Below are 26191 nucleotides of genomic sequence, written 5' to 3' on the forward strand. Positions count from 1 at the left end.
CTCCCGTAACGAAGCACTTAAGTTCAGCTTTATAATGAGCAATCTATGTGCTGGTATGGGAAACAGCCGTTACTCTATCGTAAAAAATAATGTAAAACATCAGTAAAGATGATCATACAGACATAAGTTGCAACATTATCGGCAGGCCCGGATTACCTAATGGGCATTATGGGCACGGGCCCAGGGGCCCATGCACTTGGGGCCCAAGCGAGGGGAAGATTTATTTATTTTTTAAAATTGTTTTTTTTCATTTCCGAAAACGGAGCGTATATTTGCACTACGTGCCGGCCCGGTGCCTGTCTTTTTAGCAAAAAGACGCTCGACACAAAATAACTACTGTAGCGTAAGGCGTGAGGTGCATGATGGTAGCTTTTGACGCATTCGGCCAGAGTTCGAATCCGCCTTTTGCCGAACTCGCTCTTCTCACTTTTCCCAACACATGCAGGTACTTACTGCTGGTGGTGACACGTACGTGTGCATTTGAGCAACACTGGCAACAAAACTAGCACTAGTGTAATAGCTAAATAAGTTAATTGCCATTATGCAACGTTTTAGAAAAGTATGAATTAGCAGAATATCCAGTGTTATGAAAACAGTAGGTCACAACATAACTACAATGCATTCTTTAATTCCCTGTCTTATTCTGCCCTCTGGCATAATTAATACAAACCTTAACATAAAGAGACGGACAGTGTTATTAACAGACAGTAAAAATCATACTAATAATACTATCTGATGAGCCCAGAATATAAACTCAACGTGTTTAATTACACGTTATAAGCATTGCCGAATACACTCAAATGAGATCGACTCAGAAAAGACGTCAATAAATGCACGCGTCACCTGCTACATCCTCTTTGTTGCATGCGCAAATTATGATCACTAATACAAAATACAACATTTTATTCACAATTTTTGCTAACAGGAAAGCCAGGAAGAAGTCTTTTTAAGGGCAGCCGGAGAGAGGAGAGGAGGAGAGACAGACAGACAGACAGACAGACAAAAAAGTGAGGAGAGGAGGAGAAAGACAGACAGACAAAAAAGTGAGGAGAGGAGGAGAAAGAAAGACAGACAGACATACAGACCCTGAGGAGAGGAGGAGACAGACAGACAGACAGACAGACAGACCCTGAGGAGAGGAGGAGAGGATGAGACAGACAGCCCCCGAGGAGAGGAGGAGAAAGACAGACAGACAGACAGCCCCTGAGGAGAGGAGGAGAGCATGAGACAGGCAGACAGACCCTGAGGAGAGGAGGAGGTATTGTGTGTGTGTGTGTGTGTGTGTGTGTGTGTGTGTGTGTGAGAGAGAGAGAGAACAACTTACATGAAATATAGTATTATCAAAAAAAACAAAAACAAGCTGCTTTATTTTACATTTGATTTACATTTACATTTAGGGCATTTGGCAGATGCTTTTATCCAAAGCGACTTACATGTAGTACATTTGACAATAGTTGGACAGGTCATACACCAGCAATTGTAATTTGTATTGTAAGCAACCAATATTATACCATAATACTTACAGCATCTTGTAATGTGTCTACTACCATTTCACTATCATTCAATCATCAAACAAAGTGCCATTAGGGGCCATGAATAATAAAGTGCTAAATACATAAGTGCAGAATTTTTTTAGTATAAAGAAGAGAGAGTATAAAGAAGAGTAAAAAAGTTGAGTTAAGATGACCTATACTGTTTGCATCCTTTTCGTCACAGGAAGAAGAGAGGGGGAGAGAGACAAAGAGCGGCAGCCCCTGTAGAGCCGAGGAGTAGAGGACAGGAGAGGAAGAGAGAGACAGACAGGAAAGCTACATTAATGGGTGTGTGTACGTGTTTGTGTGTTAATTATGGAAGAATTTGATTCATATAACTGGATTGGTAAAGGTGAGGCACCATGTGCTTGCATATGCCAGCTAGTTGCTCGCTATAGGTGTTACCAGTGACGTGCGGTGATGTCTTAAAGAGGCTAGGCACTGAGTTATGAAAGCCAGATTACCTGATTGTTTAAGATAATATACGTAATAACAGTGAACGTTACGCACAAGCGCAGCATATCACGAAATGTACAAATCAGGATGTATATAGTGTGTACTCTCTCTCTCTCACGCACACACACACACAAGCGCGTAAACAGTGAACGTTAGGCACAAGCATATCACGAAATGTACAAATCAGGATGTATATAGTGTGTACTCTCTCACTCTCTCTCACGCACACACACACACAAGCGCGTAAACAGTGAACGTTACGCACAAGCGCGGCATATCAAGAAATGTACAAATCAGGATGTATATAGTGTACTCTCACTCTCACTCTCACGCACACACACAAGCGCACAGCCACATAGCCAATTTCTTACATACCAATCAGTTTGAAATGATCGGATAATTTTTGGGCCCTTTTGCTGTACTAGTCCATCTAAGGCTGGCGTAGACCTCCCTCTTGCAATTAACTCATATTTGGAATTAAAATCGAGCTTGGAAAAATTTCTTAATTCCGTGATTACAGCCGGTGCTGTCATTTTGATTTTGAATTTGGCGGGGATTAGGCATGGCTACGCTAGCTGTGGTGTAATGACGTTAGCTACGCAAATGTCCAGGAATATCTTGATTTTAATTGGTCCATGTCTGACACGTAACGGAGATGATTACGGGCATAACATATTTACGTCAAAAGGCACAGCAGATTTGTACTTTTTGCCGTACGTGTTAAAGAATACAGGATAGAAGTGCGCATGCGCAACATGGGATTTCCGCTTGTCTGCAACGAATGGACCGTAGAAGCACTGCTTATTCTACCATTTGTTTTTAGTTGATTATGCGTAACTGCTACATTTGTCATCATAACGTCTAAACAATTGGAATAACACACATATTGCATATATAAATCACAAGAATAAAAAGTAAAAATATAAATACAAGTTTATTATTTAATAAACATTTTATTTTTGAATTTTGGCAGGGTAGGCAGTGCCTAGTTTGCCTACCCAGACCGCACGTCAGTGGGTGTTACCAGCAAATAGTATCCAAAAATTCAAAAGCTTGATTGTGTGGGTGGGGTGGGGTGGGGGGCCCTACAAGACATTGTGCCCAGGGGCCTCTGAATTCTTAATCGGGGCCTGATTATCGGGAAACCTAGCGTTGGCTTTTCCCCTAAAGATCAAATTTTTAAAATCTGACAACTCTCCTTTGGTTTACATTCAGGCTTTGTGGATCTGCTTCAATGTTGCAAAATATTTATTTTGATTATTAGTCTATGTAAAAGCACAGATGATGTTGCACATGTTGACAAACTCACCGCTGAGTTTTGTGCAGAGCTCGCTCGGATGTTTACCGCAATTTTAGCAAAATCATTTGGAAGGTCAGATAAAAGTGATTGGTGGGCCTCATCGCATCAACAACTTACATTAAATAAAAATATTAAATCGTACCGGGAGTCTCTTGAGTAGTGGTGGTATGCAAGAAAAACTGCAGGTACTCAGTAGACAAAATTTTAAAGTGCAGGTACTGTATACCGGTGAGCACCCACCCACTTCAAGCACTGCATGTGCGATATTACCAGTTGTCTGGTCCTGTGCTGTGTGAAACTGCCTTGTTTAGTTTCTAGTATATTGTCTACATACCTGTCTTTGTGTTCATCATGCCAGACACCTCGGTAATTGATGTTATACAGTAGTCTCCATAGTAACAATCAAGCGTATTGGAAGACTGATGAGTGTGCCGCTCTGCACGTGCGTGTTTGCTCAATGTGGTGAAACAACTCTGGCTACCTCGACGACATTAGGGGATGCTACAGCTGCATGCAGACAGAGATGTGTTCATTTATTTCTGTTTCGTAATTTGCCATGGACTCTGCTGGACTCTGGAAAAAAAAAAGTCCCAAATGCTCGAGTCCGAGTCAAGTCCATGTAAAAATGCATCCGAGCCCGTGACAAGTCCAAGTCCATTAAAATTGGACTTGTGACTCAAACTCGAGTCTGAGTCCCAACTCGAGTACTCCAACTCTACACAGTAGGGATGGGAACCTTGAAAACTTGAATGATTCTGATTCCTGAACGGTTATACTAATGATTCTTAATTTAAAGGAACAAATATTTGGAAAATAACAAATGTGATTCTTATGGCATATACTGCCTTAAGCAGTCTGTTGCCAGATGAGATCATTTCAGATATCGACAGCAAATATAACAAATTAGGATTCCTGCAAAAGGCTAGCATACACATTTTAGGAGCATTAATGCAATCCAATAATTGGTACGAACTATACATTTAAAAAAAAGATATAAACGTGTTATTTCAAGTAATATCTAAAAAAACGTGTTTTGCATTATTTCTAAATAATGTATAGATATACATGATAAAAGAGTTTTTTAGCTGTGTAAGCCCATCTCTTTTGCTGGTGCCTGGGTGTTAGGGCAGCTGTTGCTATGGTTATGGACGGTGTCCATGTGGTGCTTGGCCAGGTGTCGCAGACTGACCATGAACTTTCAATTCACGTGACACTTGGGCTTACACAAAAACTCCAAAATAGGACAGAGGAATTAGATATACCAGACTCATATCCAAAGACAAAGCAACTTAAATCGACGTTTGGAAGCATTTAAATGACTAACTGAAGATCACGGATGGAAACCATGCAGACAGAAGTCATATACAGCCTAAAAATATGCATCCTACAATGGGACAGGTTGTTCCAGTAGTCACCTCAACCAACTAGTGAGTTAGCTATGGTGATTTAAAAATCATGAATTGAGAGATACAACTTTTTGTAATGTTTATGTGAGCTGTAGTTAATATTGCATCTTAAATAATCCTCATTATTTACAGCATTGTTTCAGTTACAACTTCTCCGCTTTCAACAATAAATGTCAATTTGATTCATTATTGGACTTTAAATAGCCTGCTTTAAGCAATGTTCCTGTTATTATGTATAGTCCACAGGTTTATTTGTGAGGTGTTGTGGAGAGATTAGACAGTATTTTTATGGAGTCTGTTGACAATTCTTTATAGCGGGTGTCTCACAGACTGTTGCAGAAGAAAAAAAAAACTGTTGGATGACGTGAACTAAATGTTGTGCTCCCACGATAATCTTACAGTTATGCACTCCAAGCACTCCGGTTACATTAAAGTGCATCATTTTGCAACCGGGAATGCAGATAAGCGGTGTTGTGCCCTACATTGGTGTTTTCTTATTATATACCTCCTATTAATTTATTGTGACTTAAGAGTGTGACTTTATTGGACTTGGAGTCCAATTATCCCTAAAAAATGCATCCACTAAACATGTTCAAGTGTGATATGTCTTTTTTTGCCTCTGTGCATAAAAAAAAAAAAAGCAAATAATCATAAAAACGGTTAACCAAAATGTTTTCTCAGACAGTAATCTAACCATCAAAATCTCAAACTATCTCTAGTGATGATACTCCATTCATTGATTTATTTTATAATCTACTGATTTATATAAAAACTCATAATGTGTATCTTTAATTACTATTACACATCATCATATAAACAATTACTGCCTGACTTATGTTTCACAAGACTTAATCACAACATTTCATAAAACAGTAACAGTTCTTGTTCCATTTTAAATTGTACATGACAGTAGTCATAACTTGCAGGTCAGTGACATTAAGTCAGTACCAGCTCTAACTGATGTGTAAGTGTTTTTGATTCACTAATAATACCGGCTCATAAAAATAATTTATTTGGGAATCAGTCTACACTGGTCACTGTTTGTTTCACACTGTAGATTCAAAAGAACTGGCTCATTTGAGTCATTCCTTTGGGAAACTGTAATATACTGGTTGCACTGCTTGCTTTATGATGTTTGATTTAGTAGGTTGGCATCACTGCCACTGAATGGCACTGCAGAAATCACAATCAGAACTGTCGGTGGAAAATTGCATTTTCGAGAACTGTTAACACAAACAAAAGTCATGAAAATCATGCGACTCACTGACTCTGTTCTCTACCCACTCACTGACATTGACAACAACTTGTCTGGCATTGATAAAATTCTCCAGATTTTCCCTGGAGACGATTTCCATCAGGCCAGACTGGATTTAGCTTTTAACCGAGGGCTATCAGATCAAATGCTGTCTATAAAAGAAGGTCTGTAAGCAGCGGTTGTCATGTGACAGGAGATGGTGTATTAATCACACAATTAAGAACCCGACTGATAAAAATGACAATTTACAGAGTGCAGACAAAGATCTACTTATTTCTGTTTTCTGGTGTAGACACATACTGCATTAATATCCAGCCCCTCAGAGTCAGGGAGAGAAAGACATAACTGGTATAAAGAGGTCTCTTCACTGCACTGCCTGAAGCAATGGATACTTTCTCAATGAACAAAGAGGAATAAATCACATTAGTTCGACTCTCTTTTATTAAGGACTAGAACTCCAACTGTAGTTTGTAACTCTGTTTGAATGAAACATACTGGAAATATTGTTTCAGGGGTCTCATTTACATAACATCTGGCTTCAATAAACTCTTATCGTTCCATAAAAGTACTTACCATCTGCAAGCAACCAAACACCAAAAACAACCTTTCTCCTTACGGTGACCCAAGGTCCATGAGCTTTTGAATGAGCTATGGACCTCAGTCAGGGTAGATTTCATTTTTAATTTGAAACTAGTTCAAATATACACACTTCAATTGCTGTGTTTTTATCCAAGGCATTTAAAGGGATAGTTCATCCAATAACTTTTTGGAAGACTCACCATTCACTTTCATATGGAAAAAAGATGCAGTGAAATGGATAGGAGACTTCATGAACATTCTGTCTAACATCTCCTTTTGTGTTGCATGGAAGAAAGTCACACGGGCTTGGAAAACATGAGGAAGAGTGAATGATCATTTCGGAGAGAAAATGTCAGATTTTCATGTTTAACTGAACTATCCCTTTAAGAAAGATACAGCAAAAAAGAGCTGTTTTCCATTCACATAATTTGTGTAGGGCCCTAGGTCTTACAAAGCCTGTGATCCATGAGGCCAGCCATGGTATCAAACATCTGATACCATTTCTCAGGAATTCTTGTTTCCTCAGACAAAGCTACTTCACAAAGATACAGGTAGAGCCCTTATCGTTTGTCCACTCACCTGTGACGGCACCGGGGAAGGGGTTGCTCACGGCAACAGTGGAGAAGGAAGAGGAGGCCCCACCGAAGGGTGTGATGACAGAGGAGGAGCCACCAAATGGGGTGAGCCCAGATGCACGGCTGTTGTAGTTGTTTGTTGGCCCCTTTAGCGCAGGAGACTGGCCCATCTGAGTGGGGTCTGGTCCGTATAGACCCATGTGTGACCCAGGGGTGGGATTGGTGGGATCTGGTCGGTACTTCTGTGTAGGACCCTTGTCCTCTTTACTTTTGACACAGCCCATTGTCAAGCCTGTCAAAAGAGGAGTTCATATTTACTAGCAGACATGGCTGTTTACATTTTTACAAAAGAATGTAATCTTGACCTTTCTCAGTGATTGTAACAGTTTATGGCATCAATCAAATGTTTTTTGTAGAAGTTGTGGTAAAAGATGTCACATCCAACTGTTGAGACTCCCTGTGATCTCAGGAATTTGACAGATCCTGAGTCACTCCTCTAAACAAACAAACAGTTGTGTTTCATACGGCATGAACTAATCTACCAAGTTTAAAAAGTTTTTAAGTTTAAGTCATTTTTCAGAGTAAATCTTACACTGACTAGGGATGAGAATGGTAAGAAATTAAAAGATTCGGTCACACTTTATATTAGTTGGCCTTAACTACTATGTACTAACATTAAATACATACAAGACTATGTACTTGTCGTTACTGTGTGACTAAATGTTGTTCTGCAAAATTCCCACATTTATTGCTATGGAGGTTGAGGTACGGGTAGGGTTAGGATAAGGGGTTAGAGTTAGGTTTTGTGTTCAGGGTTGGGTTAGGGGTAAAGTTAACAGTGTATCTACAAATGTAATTAAATGCAAGTACTTTAAATGTAATTATAATGCAACAACATGTATGTACATAATACGTACATCATATTAAATGGTTAAGTACACAGTAGTTAAAGACACCTAAACTGAAATTCTTTTTGCATTTACTTCCCCTTAGCAACCTGTTGGCAAATGATGGGATCATTTCAGATTTCTGTTTGTTACATACACTGAGAGTGCATTATATCATTGTTCTGTCCATCGGTGGATAATTGCACGTTCAGGAACCGTAAACAGAAACGAAAGTCATAAAAAAAAAGATTAGATTTCCAAACCTAATCTTTACGTTTGCTTTATGAATGCTATGAGAGAAGATCATTAACACGAGAACTTATATTGTTTAGTGCAACAATCAAGACAATTTCCTTCAAGAATGCACGAGCCACTAAGAACAAGCTTTTGTATAAATCGCAATATTCCTTTCTCACACAAACTTCAACTATCTATTCAATAGTTGGCTACAATCTAGGACTTTTTTGTTGCAGACTTGCTATTTTTCTGAGGTGGATGCTCAAAATATGATTTGAAAAGTTTACAGATGACTGTTTGTTCTTTACTTTTTAATTTTATGGTGAAAGGTTTAACAAGTAGGATTAAAACGAGCATAAAAAGAGGAAAAACATTAAACGCATATTCTCAATGGGGAAAAGTTCAAATTATACCACAAAACTGTATTAGCATCTGCTTTCTCTTACTTGCCAAATCAAAACTCTTTTTAAAGGATTTGCGGTAATTCCACAGCAGTGCTCGGTCACCAAAACTTGACAACTAGGGATGACGATTTTGTCTACTTGAGTACTCCGACTAATTACTCGCAGAGTACTCAAGGGCCAATTACATGTTCATAACTGTATATATAATAACATGTCTGACAAACGTCTATGGCTGCTGCATTGCGTCTTGTTGTCCCAGTGTGTCATCTATTTATTGGCTGTTATAAAGTACTACGTTTTACAGAGACGGGTTTTCAAAACATGGTTAATTACACTGTCTTTGTTTTGATTATTGTAACGATAGCACTGCAGCGTAGTATCAGTTTGTTTGCCATGAGAAGTCTCTGATAATCAATGTACCCCTCAAAGTCACAACATAATTAATATCAAAATAAAAAATAAGCTCCCTCTTTGGCAAGTTTGTGATTAGTTATCAGGTAATAGTCACTGGATTTCGAATTAAATGAAAAGTCACATCATACGTGATCACTATCGATCATCATTTTCATGATCGATCATTGCTGCCACGTCCGAGTACCCGAGTCCTTCAGTACTCGTGCCCATCCCTAACGTCAACCACACATTTTTCGAGCAATGCAGCCAAAATCACTAGGTCAATGATCTATGCCTCCAACAACCCACAAGTACACAACCTCTTCTCACAGTAAAGAGGGAGGTCTGGACATGTTGACTGCTCCGTTTGGTCAATTTGATAGGAGGGCTTTACTCTTGGAGGCGGATCTTGAGAGAGATGACACTATATTCTCCAGACATGCCATCCCAGCTTGTGTTTCTGCCAGGCCTCTTTGTCTGGGCTGATTTCAGCATTGGGCAAGCACACATATGCAGGGGAATGAGGAACGTGAGCAAGGCCTTGAAGGAGGAGGTGGACCTAATAAGAGAGTTACAAGGCTCAGCAGGGCCACCTCACATGGGGCTTTTCTACCAAAATGATGTTAGTTCTCATGCCAAGCCTGTGGTTGGGTGGTTCATGGCTAGGGCAATCTGGAGCCCATCATAAACCGGCCACACTTTCCACTGACTTGAGAACCAAACAGTGATGCAATAGGTCACATGGCTACGTGGTAGTTTTACATGAATACCTCACCTGCCTACAAAGAAACATGGCATGTCACAGTGTTTGTATACAGTTAACTTAAACTTAAAAGGATAGTTCACCCCAAAAATTTCAATTCTCTAATTATTAACTTACCCTCATGATATCCCAGGTGTTTATTACTTTCTTTCTTCACTGAAACACATTTGAAGAAAAATAGACAAATATCTTGGCTCAGTAGGTCCTTAAAATGCAAGTGAATGGAGGTTTTGTTTGAAGCTCCAAAATTCACAGACAGTCAGCAGAAACGTCATCAATACGACTCTAGAAGTTAAATTAATGTTTTCTAAAGCGACACGATCACTTTTGGTGTGAAAAATATCAATATTCAAGTACTTTTAAACTATACTTCAATGCTTCACAAGAGGGTGGCGTCTAAGTAGTCTCTCATAATCTCACATTCTCCATTCGGTTGAGACATCCAGGAGGAGCACACAAATACACCATTGTGAGTAAAGAAACAGATATAGTTGATGTCAGAAGTTTACATACGCCTAAACATATAAACTCAGATTTTCACAATTCCTGACATATAATTGTAGAAAACATTGCCTGTCTTAGGTCAGTTAGGATCACTACTTTTAAGAATGTGAAATTTCAGAATAATAGTAGAGAGAATAATTTATTTCAGCTTTTATTTATTTCATCACATTCCCAGTGGGTCAGAAGTTTCCATACACTTTGTTAGAATTTGGTTGCATAGCCTTTAAATTGATTAACTTGAGTCAAAGGTTTTGGGTAGCCTTCCACAGGTTTCTCACAAGAAGTTGCTGGAATTTTGGCCCATACCTCCAGACAGAACTGGTGTAACTGAATGAGGTTTGTAGTCCTCCTTCCTCGCATATGCTTTTTCAGTTCTGCCCACAAATGTTCTATCGGACTGAGGTCAGGGCTTTGTGATTGCTACTCCAGTACATTGACTTTTTTGTCCATAAGCCATTTTGCCACAATTTTGGAGGTATGCTTGGGGTCACTGTCCATTTGGAAGACCCATTTGCGACTAAGCTTTATCTTCCTGGCTGATGTCTTGAGATGTTGCTTCAATATATCCACATAATTTTCCTTCCTCATGATTTCATCTATTTTGTGAAGTGCACCATTCACTCCTGTAGCAAAGCACCCCCACAAAATGATGCTGCCACCCCTTGCTTCATCCTTTTTCATCCTTTTTCCTCCAAACATAATGATGGTCATTATGGCCAAAAAGTTATTTTTTGTTTCATCAGACCAGAGGAAATACACAAAGTAGATGTCCTAAACAACTTGCCAAAACAATAGTTTGCTAATATGAAATCTGTGGAGTGGTTCAAAAATGTGTTTTAATGACTTCAACCTAAGTGTATGTAAACTTCTGACTTCAACTGTAAATGCAGATCTAAACCAAAACCAACCAGGCTACCTGGTTGGTTTGCTGTTCCTCCTCACTTGTAAACAGAGCTGCTCTTCCGGCTGTAATGGACATGCCTCAGTTGTCGCTGTCAAATATCGATGCGATTACATAACGTGTGTAACGCTGCCGGTCGCAATCATGATTTAGAGTTAAAAAAAGTACTTAAATGTTTATTTTTTTCTAATCAAAATCTATTGAGTCACTTTAGAAGACATTAATTTAACAACTGGTGTTGTATGGACATAGTTTATGCTTACTGTCACGATTTTTGTTGCTTCAAAAGAAGAACCTACTGAGCTAAGATATTTTTCTATTTTTCTTCAAATGTGTTCTGGTGAAGAAAGAAAATCATACAAACCTAGGATATCATGATGGTGAATAAATAATGAGAGAATTTTCATTTTTGAGTGAACTATCCCTTTAAACAATTAATTCCACTGTTACAGTTTATAGTACTTAGCAAATTAAGCCACATTAAAAAAAATTACACTAAGCCAAGCGAACACTACCAGTCAACATTACCTGGCATCTTGAGCATACAGTAATACAGTGCATCCGGAAAGTATTCACAGCGCTTCACTTTTTCCACATATTGTTATGTTACAGTCTTATTCCAAAATGGATTAAATTCATTATTTTCCTAAAAATTCTGCAAACAATACCCCATTATGACAACGTGAAAGTAGTTTGCTTGAAATCTTTGCAAATGTATACAAAATAAAAAAACGATCACATGTACATAAGTATTCACAGCCTTTGCTCAATACTTTGTTGAAGCACCTTTGGCACCAATTACAGACTCAAGTCTTTTTGTGTATGATGCTACAAGCTTGGCACACCTATTTTTGGGCAGTTACTCCCATTTTTCTTTGCAGGACCTCTCATCCTCATCAGGTTGGATGAGGAGCATCGGTGCACAGCCATTTTCAGATCTCTCCAGAGATGTTCAATCGGGTTCTGGGCTCTGGCTGGGCCACACAAGGACATTCACAGAGTTGTCCCGTAGCCACTCCTTTGTTTTCTTAGCTGTGTGCTTGGGGTCGTTGTCCTGTTGGAAGATGAACCTTCACCCCAGCGCTCTGGAGCAGGATTTCATCAAGGATTTCTCTGTACATTGCTGCATTCATCTTTCCCTTGATCCCGAATAGTCTCCCAGTTCCTGCCGCTGAAAAACCTCCCCACAGCATGATGCTGCCACCACCATGCCTCACTGTAGGGATGTAATGGCCAGGTGATGAGCGGTGCCTGGTTTCCTCCAGACATGATGCTTTCCATTCAGGCCAAAGTGTTCAATCTTTGTTTCATCAGACCAGAGAATTTTGTTTCTCATGTTCTGAGAGTCCTTCAGGTGCCTTTTGGCAAACTCTAGGTGGGCTGTCATGTGCCTTTTACTGAGGAGTGGCTTCCATCTGGCCACTCTACCATACAGGACTGATTGGTGGAGTGCTGCAGAGATGGTTGTTCTTCTGGAAGATTCTCCTCTCTCCACAGAGAAACACTGGAGCTCTGTCAGAGTGACCATCAGGTTCTTAGTCACCTCCCTGACTAAGGCCCTTCTCCCCTGATTGCTCAGTCTGGCCGGGCGGCCAGATCTAGGAAGAGTCCTGCTGGTTCCAAACTTCTTCCATTTATGGATGATGGAGGCCACTGTGCTCATTGGGACCTTCAATGCTGCAGAAATGTACCCTTCCCTAGATCTGTGGTCGATACAATCCAGTCTTGGAGGTCTACAGACAATTCCTTGGACTTTATGGCTTGGTTTGTGCTCTGACATGCACTGTTAACTGTGGGACCTTAAATAGACAGGTGTGTGCCTTTCCAAATCATGTATAATCAACTGAATTTACCACAGGTGGACTTCAGTCAAGTTGTAGAAACATCTCAAGGATGATCAGTGGATACAGGATGCACCTGAGCTCAATTTTGAGTGTCACGGCAAAGTCTGTGAATACTTATGTATGTGATTTTTTTTTATTTGCAAAGATTTCAAACAAACTACATTCACGTTGTCATGATGGGGTATTGTTTGTAGAATTTTGAGGAAAATAATGAATTTAATCCATTTTGGAATAAGGCTGTAACATAACAAAATGTGCCGGATGCACTAATATATATATATACACTCACCTAAAGGATTATTAGGAACACCATACTAACACTGTGTTTGACCCCCTTTCGCCTTCAGAACTGCCTTAATTCTACGTGGCATTGATTCAACAAGGTGCTGAAAGCATTCTTTAGAAATGTTGGCCCATATTGATAGGATAGCATCTTGCAGTTGATGGAGATTTGTGGGATGCACATCCAGGGCACGAAGCTCCCATTCCACCACATCCCAAAGATGCTCTATTGGGTTGAGATCTGGTGACTGTGGGGGCCATTTTAGTACAGTGAACTCAATGTCATGTTCAAGAAACCAATTTGAAATGATTCGAGCTTTGTGACATGGTGCATTATCCTGCTGGAAGTAGCCATCAGAGGATGGGTACATGGTGGCCATAAAGGGATGGACATGGTCAGAAACAATGCTCAGGTAGGCCGTAGCATTTAAACAATGCCCAATTGGCACTAAGGGGCCTAAAGTGTGCCAATAAAACATCCCTCACACCATTACACCACCACCACCAGCCTGCACAGTGGTAACAATGCATGATGGATCCATGTTCTCATTCTGTTTACGCCAAATTCTGACTCTACCATCTGAATGTCTCAACAGAAATCGAGACACATCAGACCAGGCAACATTTTTCCAGTCTTCAACTGTCCAATTTTGGTGAGCTCTTGCAAATTGTAGCCTCTTTTTCCTATTTGTAGTGGAGATGAGCGGTACCCGGTGGGGTCTTCTGCTGTTGTAGCCCATCCGCCTCAAGGTTGTGCGTGTTGTGGCTTCACAAATGCTTTGCTGCATACCTCGGTTGTAACGAGTGGTTATTTCAGGCAAAGTTGCTCTTCTATCAGCTTGAATCAGTCGGCCCATTCTTCTCTGACCTCTAGCATCAACAAGGCATTTTCGCCCACAGGACTGCCGCATACTGGATGTTTTTCCATTTTCACACCATTCTTTGTAAACCCTAGAAATGGTTGTGCGTGAAAATCCCAGTAACTGAGCAGATTGTGAAAATACTCAGACCGGCCCGTCTGGCACCAACAACCATGCCACGCTCAAAATTGCTTAAATCACCTTTCTTTCCCATTCTGACATTCAGTTTGGAGTTCAGGAGATTGTCTTGACCAGGACCACACCCCTAAATGCATTGAAGCAACTGCCATGTGATTGGTTGATTAGATAATTGCATTAATGAGAAATTGAACAGGTGTTCCTAATAATACTTTAGGTGAGTGTATGTATGTATGTATGTATGTATATATATATATATATCTATCCCAACATGAAACCAATGTCACCTAATAATAATTGACTTTGAGTTCCAGTGTTTTCAAATAAAATATCAAACAGTATGAAATTTCATTGCACCTTTTGTAATTCAGTAATATGAATAATTGGTCAGGGGTCTGAATATTTTTGCAAGGCACTGTATATCATTATCATGATATAAAATAACTCATATTCTGATATATAATTTGTCATATCACCCACCCCTAGCCATCTATATGCTAGAGTACTCCTACATTTTGACAAAATTCACATTTACATTTAAAATATACAGTCTCTCTCTCTTCCAGGAAACAGGCCAAAAATATTTCTTAGTCATTCTGCATTAAACAGATTTTCATCTACTCAAATGCTCTCTAGTATCAAATCATGGTTCATGGCTGTGACATAAAAAAAAGAAAATTGACACACCCCATAATATGTCCCACCCAAATTTCCTTTCAACATAAAAACGTTAACAGAGGAAAGAAAACGTCACTTGTCAAAAAATTTGATTGGGTCTTCAACTGAAAAAAAAAAAAACTGAGAAAAGGAAATAACAAGCATGGAGAGTAGAAAAAGTGGAAATAAAAAAGGCTTGTGATGTCGAGTTGGTGTCAACCAAAACAAAGAAGATAAATTTAAAAAACAAAAGAATGAACAGAAGAGTGTTGGAAGCTTGAAGTGAGTAAAACAAGTTCTTACACATGTGCTGTATCCATACATTTGGCCTGTGACAAGGGTGGAGACAAGGGAGGAAGCAGATAGGTGTTACCTCCTCAGGACAAGTTAAGCCCATGACAGGTACAACACGTTTTTCTCGTTAACAAGCCAACACAGGCTTTGGTCAATCCCAGCTCAGAGAAATCTCTGGCAGGACGAAACCTGACATTTGACAGACTTGTATAAAACTCAATACTGCACCATCTGCTTCCAATACCCATAATTATATCATATACTTTCAAAGGATGGGCCTGAGGGGACTGTGGCAACCTTTTAATGAGGGGAACATATAAATGTGTACCTGCTCATCACAAATGAGCTTCAATCACATCAGAGAACCTTGACCTATGCAACAATCGACGTTGTTACATCCAGTATAGGTTGAGAGTGAGTGGCATGAGTTATGCATGACAAAACTAAACCACTCCCATTATGATCGCAATTGTGACTTCACATGCTTGCAGTGTATATACATCTTTGATGATTACGATGGGAGTGATTAAGTTTTCGCATCGCATTGAACTACTCGCACGTGTTTAGTGACAATGCTGTTGGACTAAAGACTAAAACCTGCAGAGCATGTGGCCTCTGAGCACAATCTAAGCTTTGTAAGAGATCTGCTTGCTGCTCAGCGTGTGACAAGCACACAGAGCTAACAGAGGCTGAGAGACATGAGTATGATCTCCAAACCTAGTCAATGACTCACCTCTCCCTCTGTGTCCTTTTAGAAATGACCATACTGTAAATAGCGCAGATCATCACACCACCACGTACCTGCATGAGGCAGGTAGGGCTTTCTATTAGTGAGTACAGCACTCTATTTGAAAAGAAGCATGAGTGACGAAGCTTGGGAAGGGTATATAAGCAAAGGGGTGAAATATGGCAGAAATATGTGTATGGCTGAGGGGGGTGATGAAAGGCAGAGACAGCAAGTAATTCACAGATGTTAGGATTGTTAGCATACAATGAAGGGTCTGTGCCTATAGAGGGTAGAAAGAGCATTAACTGTGTGTACACAGTGACACAGACGGATGGGCTTCATTTTCCATGCTTGGATGAACTCTTCACTGTACAGCCAAACACGCACACACTTACATGTACTATATTTATCTAGTATACAAATGAATTGTCTGAAAGAAGTCACTCAGGGTAAATGGAGCAAGCTGGGTCATATAAGGGGGGAACAAATAGCATAAAAACCAAGGCATTAAAACCAACTTGACAATCATTCTTGGACCATCTATTTGTATTTAAGCGAAAGCTAGAGGTTAAAGACCATCTTAACTTCTTATCGACCTGCATCATTTCCTCTATGACCCCAACACTACCACAGGATAGAAGCTTAGGCTCATTATAAGCTTTAAGAGCTGTTTAGAGCACGAAAATAAAGCACACAGTTGGGCATGTCTACTTAGCTGGTCAAAATATGATCCTTAAAGTTCTGCACAAAGAAAAACAAAGTGCTAACAGGAAAATCTTGTTTATTATTGGGACATAGCGGTAAAAGATACCGGTACATCGTTACCAATCAGAAATGAAATTACACAATACCAGTGTTTTGCAGTACCAGTAGTACCAAGCACAGACTTAATTCGATACCCGCACACTCTGACAGACATATTGCACAGTTAATCAAATTATAATCGATGTCCTAGTGTGATTCTTAAATGGCGTAAGACTGCAATCTTAGTCTACATGAACTGCATGCTTAAAAGTGAACACATTATGCCGATCGCTCATAACTCCAAACTCCACAGAATCATGTGTGCTGCATGTTATATGAGGTGTCAAAATAAAAACTCTATAAATAAAATAAAAAAATTAAATGCCATGATATGTTGAAAAGTAAATGTTCTATTTTGGTTTAAAGTTTTAGGAATTAATTTGATTTGACACTTTTTAGATGATGAAATTAAATTACACTTTTAAACATGGAATTCTAAAAAAATTAAATAAAATAAAAATCTCAGGGTTTGTATCCTTTATAGTATTCCATTACAAACACCTTTCAAGAGTCAATGAGGTCAGGCAAAAGGTCATACATCTCATTGGGCATGTCCAATTGTTGTAGGACACACATCTGCTAGGCAGTGTAAATCAAGCCAAACTGGTAGCAGATTGGTCACATAAGGTTTTCACTATGGTCTACAAACTGAACAGCTGAGCAAATGAACAAGGGTCCAATGTATATTACAAGGACATCAAATGATTAATTAATTATGATTAAAGCAATATAAATAGCTGATGAAACTAAACTATCCAGTCCATAGACTAACACAGAACATAATGAATCGTTTTAGGTTACCGGGAATCTGAATCAAACCAAATCAAATCCAATGAGGTTGGATTACACAAGTACCCTGAGCTTTCTGTCATCCACACCACCATTTTTAACCCAGGAGTAGCTAACCAAGTAGGGATGCACCGATACGACTTTTTCTCTTCCGATCCGATATCTGAAATCTCAGTATCGGCCAATATATCCCAATCTGATACCAGTGTCATTTTTTTGCATAATCAGTGTAGAATATCTTTACATCATTGTGTGGAACTAATTGGGGGTACTCTTTTATATGTAAAGAAACACAACCCTCTAACTACACATTATTTTTATATAAATGTATATAGTAAGGATGTTAATGCTGTAAAGTCTTAAAGAATTGTCAAATAAATTCTAAAACAAAAATGTGCATTTTTTTTATTTATATTTGATACATTAGGCTTTAAAGGTCATTAACCTCCTGAGGCCCAACAATTGATTTTTGTATAGGACATTTGTTATTTAAGATTTTCTTAGCCCATACATGTTCAAAAAAGTGGTACATCTTGGGGCATTATCAGAGGACTCCCTGGGCTTTTCAGAGATTCAGCACACCAAATACAATTTTGGATGAACTTTTTTTCAATTTCAATATTCAATTTTTATATTTATTTTATGCACCAAACACCATATTGACATTTAAAAGAAAAAGGGAACCTGTAAAACTTTTTTTACTGGGTCTCATGAACTTATGGTATAAGATGACATCATCATAGCTTGCAATGTAAAAATATGAGATCTTTATAATGACAGAGGAGGATGAATGAAAATAAACAGAAATATTAGTTTACATTTTAAATATATCTCATAAAAAGTACATGTAAGAATTTCAAATATTTTAGAGATATACCCCAAAAGCCTGTTCTGTCATATTTGATACATGTAATTTCAACATGCTTTTTCAATTCAATTATATACAAAACTTTACCCAAGCATAAGTTGCTTCGATTCAGCAAATAATCATTTGAAAATATCAGTATAATATCAGTAAAATAGAATCATTACTGTCACTTTTACTTTATTAAAATAATGGTCATTTTTTTCCAACATAAGGGTCTTTTTTGCTGAAGTCCGCCACCATTTTAAATAGATCGATATAAACATAGAAATCACTTTTTTCACAAATACCCACTAGATGGTGCCATAAACTTACAAACAGTATGGTTTTTGCTTTTCAGCTTGAACAGAGAGTGAGACAGGAGATGTTAATGTCCATAATCAATTAATTGCATTAATAATTTATTTAAAGAAGTTTATCGATCATCAAATAATTTCAGGATAAATGCATTCTGTAATAATGGCTGTAGACACAGTCATCTACCGCTAGAAGGCACTGCATGTCAAGGCTTGTCCGCATGATATAAGACGCTCAGATGAAAGCTCCGTCTAAACCAAGGAAAATGCTGCCTTCGGGGGCAGTATACAGAGGCAGGATGAAAATAAGGTGTTTTTCAAACTGTTCGGAGACCACTTTCCTTAAGAGTTCCTTTCATTCAAAACAGCTGCAGCCGAAGTTCAAGAGGGCTCAATGTGGCTAATCAGTGTTGGGGAGTTTCTCTATGAATGCACATTATTATCTGTGCTTACACTGTGATAGTGTGTTAAAGTACAAAACGACAACAAGAACTTTTGATCTGCTGGTCTCCTTTTTTCCATCTCAACCCATCGCAATTGCCAGAAAAGCAGATTCAGCTGACATCTCGCCAGCACCAGAGAAATGGTAGGCTATATTATGTAGGCTACTGTTTATGCAGCATGTTTTGGTCGAATTTCAAACAAAAAAAATGTCCAAAGGTCCGAAATATCCCACTATCCACCATGTGAAGTTATTACTAACAGTATTTCATTAACAGTAATTAAACAATTCACAAATTCAAACTAAACATGTTTAAAACCTAAAAATTACACCTAAATGTATTAAAATACACTGAACTAAGAATATATTAAGAGTAAGTGAAAACACCAATACTTTTATAATTGCAATCATTTTTATTATATTTAAACTGTATGCTACATACACATATTATTTGGTGTCCTCCACGTGCGTTTAAATTATCATTAATTTCCACAACGATCGATTATGAAAATGTCTGAAAATGTACATCCTATTATGTAGTCTATTAAGAACTACTTTACTATTAACTGGTCTACTGGATAATCTAGCAACAAAATTAACAGTAATTTCAGTCTAAAGTCTTCAGTAGAAAAGAAACCAGTTTTCTTTGAAAAATTTGTTCAACTTCTATCTGGACTTTAAAGGATTACAGGTACGATTTCTCTTCCCAGTCCGCCCCTGGTCAAAGGTGTCAAACAGACCGGATCTGGCTCAAGGAATTATCTCCGGCCCACGGGATGATTTGCGGAAAAAATAAGTATTGTTTGAAAACATTCACGTTGATTTGGCCTGTAACTTGGGTAAGATGTATTTTTATTAGGGCTGTCGATTTAACACATTAATTCAGTGTGATTAATTTGATAAAAAATAACGCATTAAAAAAACGGACCGTAATAAGGAAAATTCCTTCCTGAGAAATGCAAGCTTGTAGTACCACCTGTTTACTCCAGAGGGCAGTAAGTGAAACTTCAGCTGTGTGGGCAACACACAGTTTATACAGTGAAGAAATCAACCCATCAGCAGACAGAACAACACAAACATGCGTTACATTCTTGCATTCAAAACACTTGGAGCGCAAATCCGAACTAAGGGATCTCAAGATGTGTTTAAAGATTGAGTATTAAACTATATTTAACTTGACACAGTGACCTAAACATTTTATGTTTATTATGCAACGCACCCGAGACACTACACAAGCATGTCTGACACATGTGTACATTGACGGGTCCTTAAACAAGCCCTCATAATAAATCTCGAACTGATTGACAAATTCACTTGTGAAATTAATATTTGTGAACTGTGTGCCAATGATTGACTTATGATCAGTAATATGGTAGTAAACAATACATTGAATTCTAAAGCCGCTTTTTGTATTGTCTTATCAATGATTAACTCTTCTGCCACAAGAATGTTATGCACCCACCAACCCGCCAAATGTGGATATTTTATGCACAGTGGTGGGTTATTTCTGTGGCGGGCAACTTATCAAGAAGAAATGCTGTCATACACAAAGACACGCATTTGAAGAAACACACTTGATTATAGTTTGAAGAACAGATGAAAGAATAAAGCAGTTGATGTGCGTATCTGATTCACTGTGTATTCGGAGGCGCTCTGCCATCCATAAGCGCAGCGCTTCTCGTGGAATACGCGCATGTGGAGTGCTCACGGTTTCTGCTGTTTCAATCATCTGAAAATAGTTTAAAACTGCAAGAACAGTGTCATCCATGACAATGCTGCAAATGATTTCAGACCATCTCAAGAGGTGCTCTAAGTTTAGTTTGCTTGATTTCCACGGAACAGTTCACGTTTACACGCATTGTGAATGTAAAATTGCTTAATTCCAAAAATTTGTAGCTGAATACATAACCATACAGAGTAAATGACATGCAGCACCATACATTAACTGTCATGTGTGTCATCATAATGCACTACAGCTTCAGAGGTGGTGTTTTATATAACTTTATGAATAACCAAAGGAGATTTGGTAGAAACTTGATTTTCTGCAAGTTGCTCTCAGTCATGTCGAAATGGTAGTGTACAAAGTTGATCAAATATGAAAGATTAAATTATTCAATCAGGCCTGTGACCCAAAATTAGTTTGACACCCCTAAGAAACATCATCGTATTCCTGGCTGCATGTACTATATATAGTGTGAGCAGTTTAAAAATTTATTCAAAAGTTTTGAAATTAAAAAGAGAAAGTCTATACATGGAACTACGGATGTCATTTGTACTTTTCTCGCAATATCAGTGATGTCAGACTTTCAGAGAGTGACTCTTCCACTCCGCCCTGGGTACATCATATTACACACTGAGCATTTTAACCACATTCTAATCAAATACTCTGATGTATTTGATATGAACTCCCTAATTATGAGATTTGAGATGTCTCATTATCCCCTCAGTGCTGATGAGAGGCTATGAATGTGCTCTGTTAGAAGCATCGGACCCACTGCTCTAATGAGAGATTAACTGCAGTGTGAGAAGAAGAGAAGGCAATTGGTACTTGCTTATGGCGGTTACACAATGATGATAGTGGTAACTGATGGTCAGGCATGTTTTCAGGCCTGATTAAACAGTCAAAGTACCAGAATGCCACATGACATAAAACACAGGGACCCATGCCAGCACTAGTCAGATCAAATGGATTAAGGGCAACAAATCACTAGCTCCACAGAGAGCCATGTGTGTTAAGTAGGGCTGGGATAAACGATTATTTTTTAAACGATTAATCTAGCGATTTATTTTTTCAGTCCGATTTGATTTCGATTTGATTAATCGACTTGTGACAACACCGGTAATACCGGTTTCATCGGGGGTGGGGGTGTATAAAATGTAAAAAAAAAACATTTGCCGGGAGTTTGATTGACTGGAGATCTGATCAATCAATCATAATACGCCATTTTTGTCCGACAAAGTAGTCAGGAGAGAGAAGATTAACGTCGGTGGATTTGAATTTGAATAATGGATTGTAGGCTACTGTACTGACATCTTTCCGCGGTTAAAACAACAGTCCTTCTGATGTAGGCTACATTCATGTTTAGCCTATTTGATGCTATAAATTAACCAAGGAAAAGATGATCAGTTCACGAGCAGCTTTAACTGAGGCAATCTGTCACGGCACATTAAAGAGCCACAAAATAGTAGGCCTATTTATGGTTTAATTTTCTTTGAATGACCAAATTTGAAAGTTGAGACTTTATTAAATGTTACCTGCTTGGTCCTGTCTGTCAGCGCATTGTCAGTGTCCTCTATGTATTTTTCACGACATTCATAGCTATAAGCGCATTATTAATAGCTATAAGCGAAAAATGTAGGTGTCGACAACGTATTATAGCCTACTCCAACATCGAGTGCAAAGTGGGGAGTTGAAAAAAACTTACGGTGCTCTGTCATCTGCAGCTGCAACCGGGTGGCGCCTCTTCAGATGCTGGTGCATTGCCGTGGTGCTAGAATGGAAGGCCATCTCCATTTTGCAATGACACATCACGGAATTGTTTCCTTTTAAATTAAAGAATTCCCATACTTTAGAGGAACGAGTGTATGCTGCCTTGCACTTCTGATAGTCTGAGGAGCCACTCGTGTTGCTACTATTCGTTTGTTTTGGGTCCGACGAATCGACGCGCATATTTTGCGTCAACGTATTTTTTGCGTCGAAGTCATCGATGACGTCGACGCGTTGTCCCAGCCCTAGTGTTAAGGTTTGAATGTGTGCTCCTTTTAATATCTGCTTTGGAACTTGCACCATTCAAAACAGAAATCAGCATAACTAGGCTTGTGTTAACAGTGACTAGGAGTTTATTGTGCATAACAGAACACACTACTGAATGTTCTTATTAAAATCAAACTAAACAGCACAAAGAGTACTGAGCTGACATATAGTATTTCATCACTTCAATCACCAAGCCAAGGAAATGGGGAGGTATCTTCTGATTCCTGACACAGGGCATGCAGGTGACCCCACCGACATAAAAGGGATCAGAGCTCCTCTTAACTTGCAGCATCCTCGGAGTAGCCTGTCCCAGCTCTTTAGCTGACCAGCAGTGCTACTCTTTTACATTTTTGCTGATAATGTTAGCCCAAATATTGGTTCATGCTTGAGCCTCTTCTCCATTCATTATCCCCCACTTCAGGTATGCAAATCTAGTTTTCAGTGCAAAAGATGTGTTAATAAATACAGAGCTTGGCTGAGACTGTCAGCAGAACATAAAAATTGTAAGCAAGTGTAGTTGCTGAAACTTTCGAAGCACTGCAGAATGGCCTAATCACCATGGCATTTTGCTGCCGCTGCCAATCAGAGCTAAGCAAGGAGGGGGAGGGACTAACTTCCTTCCGAGGCCATTCATACTACAAAAGCCACCTGCTGTGCCAGTCAAAGAATGGAGTGAGGGGTGCAAGAGGACAGAAAAAGATGGATATGAGGGGAAGAGATGCATAGACTAGACTCAGAGGCACAGCAGTTGTAATCTATGTTTTTCTAGTCTATGTACAGTACCACTACTTCTGCCTTTTAACTCATAATATTCCGATACCAACATTTGCACTCTAAACACACTTTATATCTAGTTCAGAAACACTTAAAGAAGCAAAATGGCATTATATCCATATTTATGCTCCTAAAATCCTTTAAATGCTAAATTTCCATAGTCTCCCAACTGCTTTATAGTTCTTCATTCTTGTGTTTCAGGCAAGCCATGTGATGTTTATGCTGCTTCTAAGCTAAAGTAGAAAATGTAAATATGCAATCAAGCATGCAAATCAATTTTAGAGAGTAGGGGGAGAGCGGGGCACAAACATATGTGGGGTTAGTTGTAACACACCTGGTTTAAACGTTTCCACAAATGCTGGTAAAGTCTGTGTTTTTGTGTTACATAATTGTTAGAGGGGGATTTTAAGCTGTCATAATGGTCATGTTACAATGTGCCCTGCCTATGGAGCATGTTGTAACATTTCACTTTCCTTTTTTCCAGGTAGATGGTGAAAAAAGTATACGCTGTATTCATGAAACAAGTCCACATATTTGTACCAGACATTTGTAAAATTAATGTGAATAAAAGAGAAACACTTTGAACCCCAATTGCTTTAACACAAATTAAGAAAAGCCCTAAAAGTGTTAGTTTGTGCCCCTCTCTCCCCTATTATAAGTTCAACAAGATCTGCATGACCTGGTAGTAAGAGATATACAGAAGACATGATCGATTGGAAACGGATCAGAGAGCTGAAGGTGGCATCATTCCCTTTGCTGAGAGTCAAGTCAGCATCAGCCAGTGGGGCAGGACTTGTTGTGCTCACAGGAGGATTACTGGAGGATTATTTTAGCGCTTGCGCACGCGAGAACGCACTCACACTGCATTGTTATGATTTGCTTGAATTAGTTATACCATGTAAACAACTGGATTTTTTTTTTTTTTACAAACACTTTATATTGTGCTGGCAAAAACTGGAGTATATAGTTAACTGTGGTAGAACTACAATAGACTGGAAGGGAAGTATAAAGTATGTTTATGTTAAAAGTTGATTGTGTCCAGTAAGTGACACCTTACGACCCTGTTGTTAAGATTTCACAGCTGACACGAGCCCCTTCAAGGCGTCATTCAAAGCGAAATACAATGTTAAAATACACACAAATACAAAATAAATGTTACAGTTCATTGAGAGAGAGAGAGAGAGAGAGAGAGAGAGAGAGAGAGAGAGAGAGAGAGAGAGAGAACAATGTATCAGAGTGAGCGTCAGGCACGTTGGTCCAAAGTGTGAATTGTTCTATGTTCCCTGTGGCTTATAAATAAACTACAGGCCTGCATTGTTTAAATGTGTCCAAAGTTCCTCGTAAACGGACTAAGTGTTAGTTTGGAAATCTGATGCTCATACGAATTTATATGTATTCGCGAACAGGACGCGTATAACGTTTCCATTTAAATGTACAGTTGAGGTGGGATCTTGGAGAAGCCACGTTTCATTCTGTACCGACGAAAGCACGGAGTCCCAGGGCTTCGAAACTTCTTTTGAAAAATAAAACTAGTTCCGGGGAAAATAAAAGAAATGCCCGCCGCTGAGATTTGTACTCAATTTGGAGAGACACCCGCAAAACTAAGCGCCCAGTTGTTTTCGAGCACTAGCTTACTCGTTTAAAGCATAATCAAATGCGAGAGAAGACTAGGCCATTTGACTCGACTTTCACGAAAGGAATCGAGCTCGGATCTGTTTTCTTACCTTTACCGAATCGGGACTCTTTTCTTGAGGTTACATGCGCCTTCCGATCGCTTCGTCCTCTTTAAATGTTTCGGGGAACACTCAAAGTGGTATTGTTGTGTTTAACTTGAAAATCACAGTAGGCTATGTCCCATTCCTTCACCATGTTAACACCTCACGAAACGAGATACATAACTGCTGTGCTCAATTGAAGGGAATCCGTGATAGAAATTATGAATCCAGTCACGTTACTTGATTTTGTTCCTTTGCTACAGTATAAAAAGAGTACAATGATCACCCCTGGCAAACAAAACCCTTTAAACCGGAACCGGTAGAGACTGTGTGGCTATGCTACATGACAAAAGACAGCTCTAGGAATAGTGGATGGACTACCGCAGATGTGCCTCCTCCCTCCGCTCTGAATTGGTTTAACTTGCAACTACGCATCCCACAATATGGCCGCCACAGGGAATGGGGAATAGCAAGAAATCCCAGTTTCTCAATCGTCAAGTCGAGGAGGGACCCCGAGTCCGTGATCTTTTAAAGTGTATTATTCAGCTTTTGTGATTCTGTTATGCCAGCATTTAGTAAACACACTGGCCGACGTTTGGTTCAGTCTCATAGCGCCCCCTGCCCGTGGGCTAAATGACTGCAGCTTTCTATCATTTTGTTTGTGTTGGGACAGGGGGCCTGTGTCCCAGAACTCCAGATTAACTAATAACTACTGATTTTCCCTTCACTTTTCTTTTAAACAAATTCGTTAACTAAAG

General features: G+C 39.1%; 1 protein-coding gene across 2 annotated transcripts in view; it reads right to left on the reverse strand.

The window, feature by feature from the left end:
• The window catches only part of yes1 (YES proto-oncogene 1, Src family tyrosine kinase), a 57955-nt gene extending 32003 nt beyond the window's left edge, over positions 1 to 25952 (reverse strand). The window contains exons 1-2 of one of the 2 annotated variants that reach the window (XM_052128872.1): positions 25815 to 25952; positions 7108 to 7395 (exon numbers count right to left, since the gene is read on the reverse strand). In XM_052128872.1, coding sequence (XP_051984832.1) covers positions 7108 to 7387 — 280 coding nt within the window. In that variant the 5' untranslated portion in view covers positions 7388 to 7395; positions 25815 to 25952. Of the gene's footprint in view, positions 1 to 7107; positions 7396 to 25442; positions 25793 to 25814 lie in introns of those variants that run through there. The other variant, XM_052128871.1, reaches the window with a different exon arrangement.
• Positions 25953 to 26191: the final 239 nt, after the last annotated feature.

This window comes from Xyrauchen texanus, chromosome 6, assembly GCF_025860055.1.
Source record: "Xyrauchen texanus isolate HMW12.3.18 chromosome 6, RBS_HiC_50CHRs, whole genome shotgun sequence".
NCBI lineage: Eukaryota > Metazoa > Chordata > Actinopteri > Cypriniformes > Catostomidae > Xyrauchen > Xyrauchen texanus.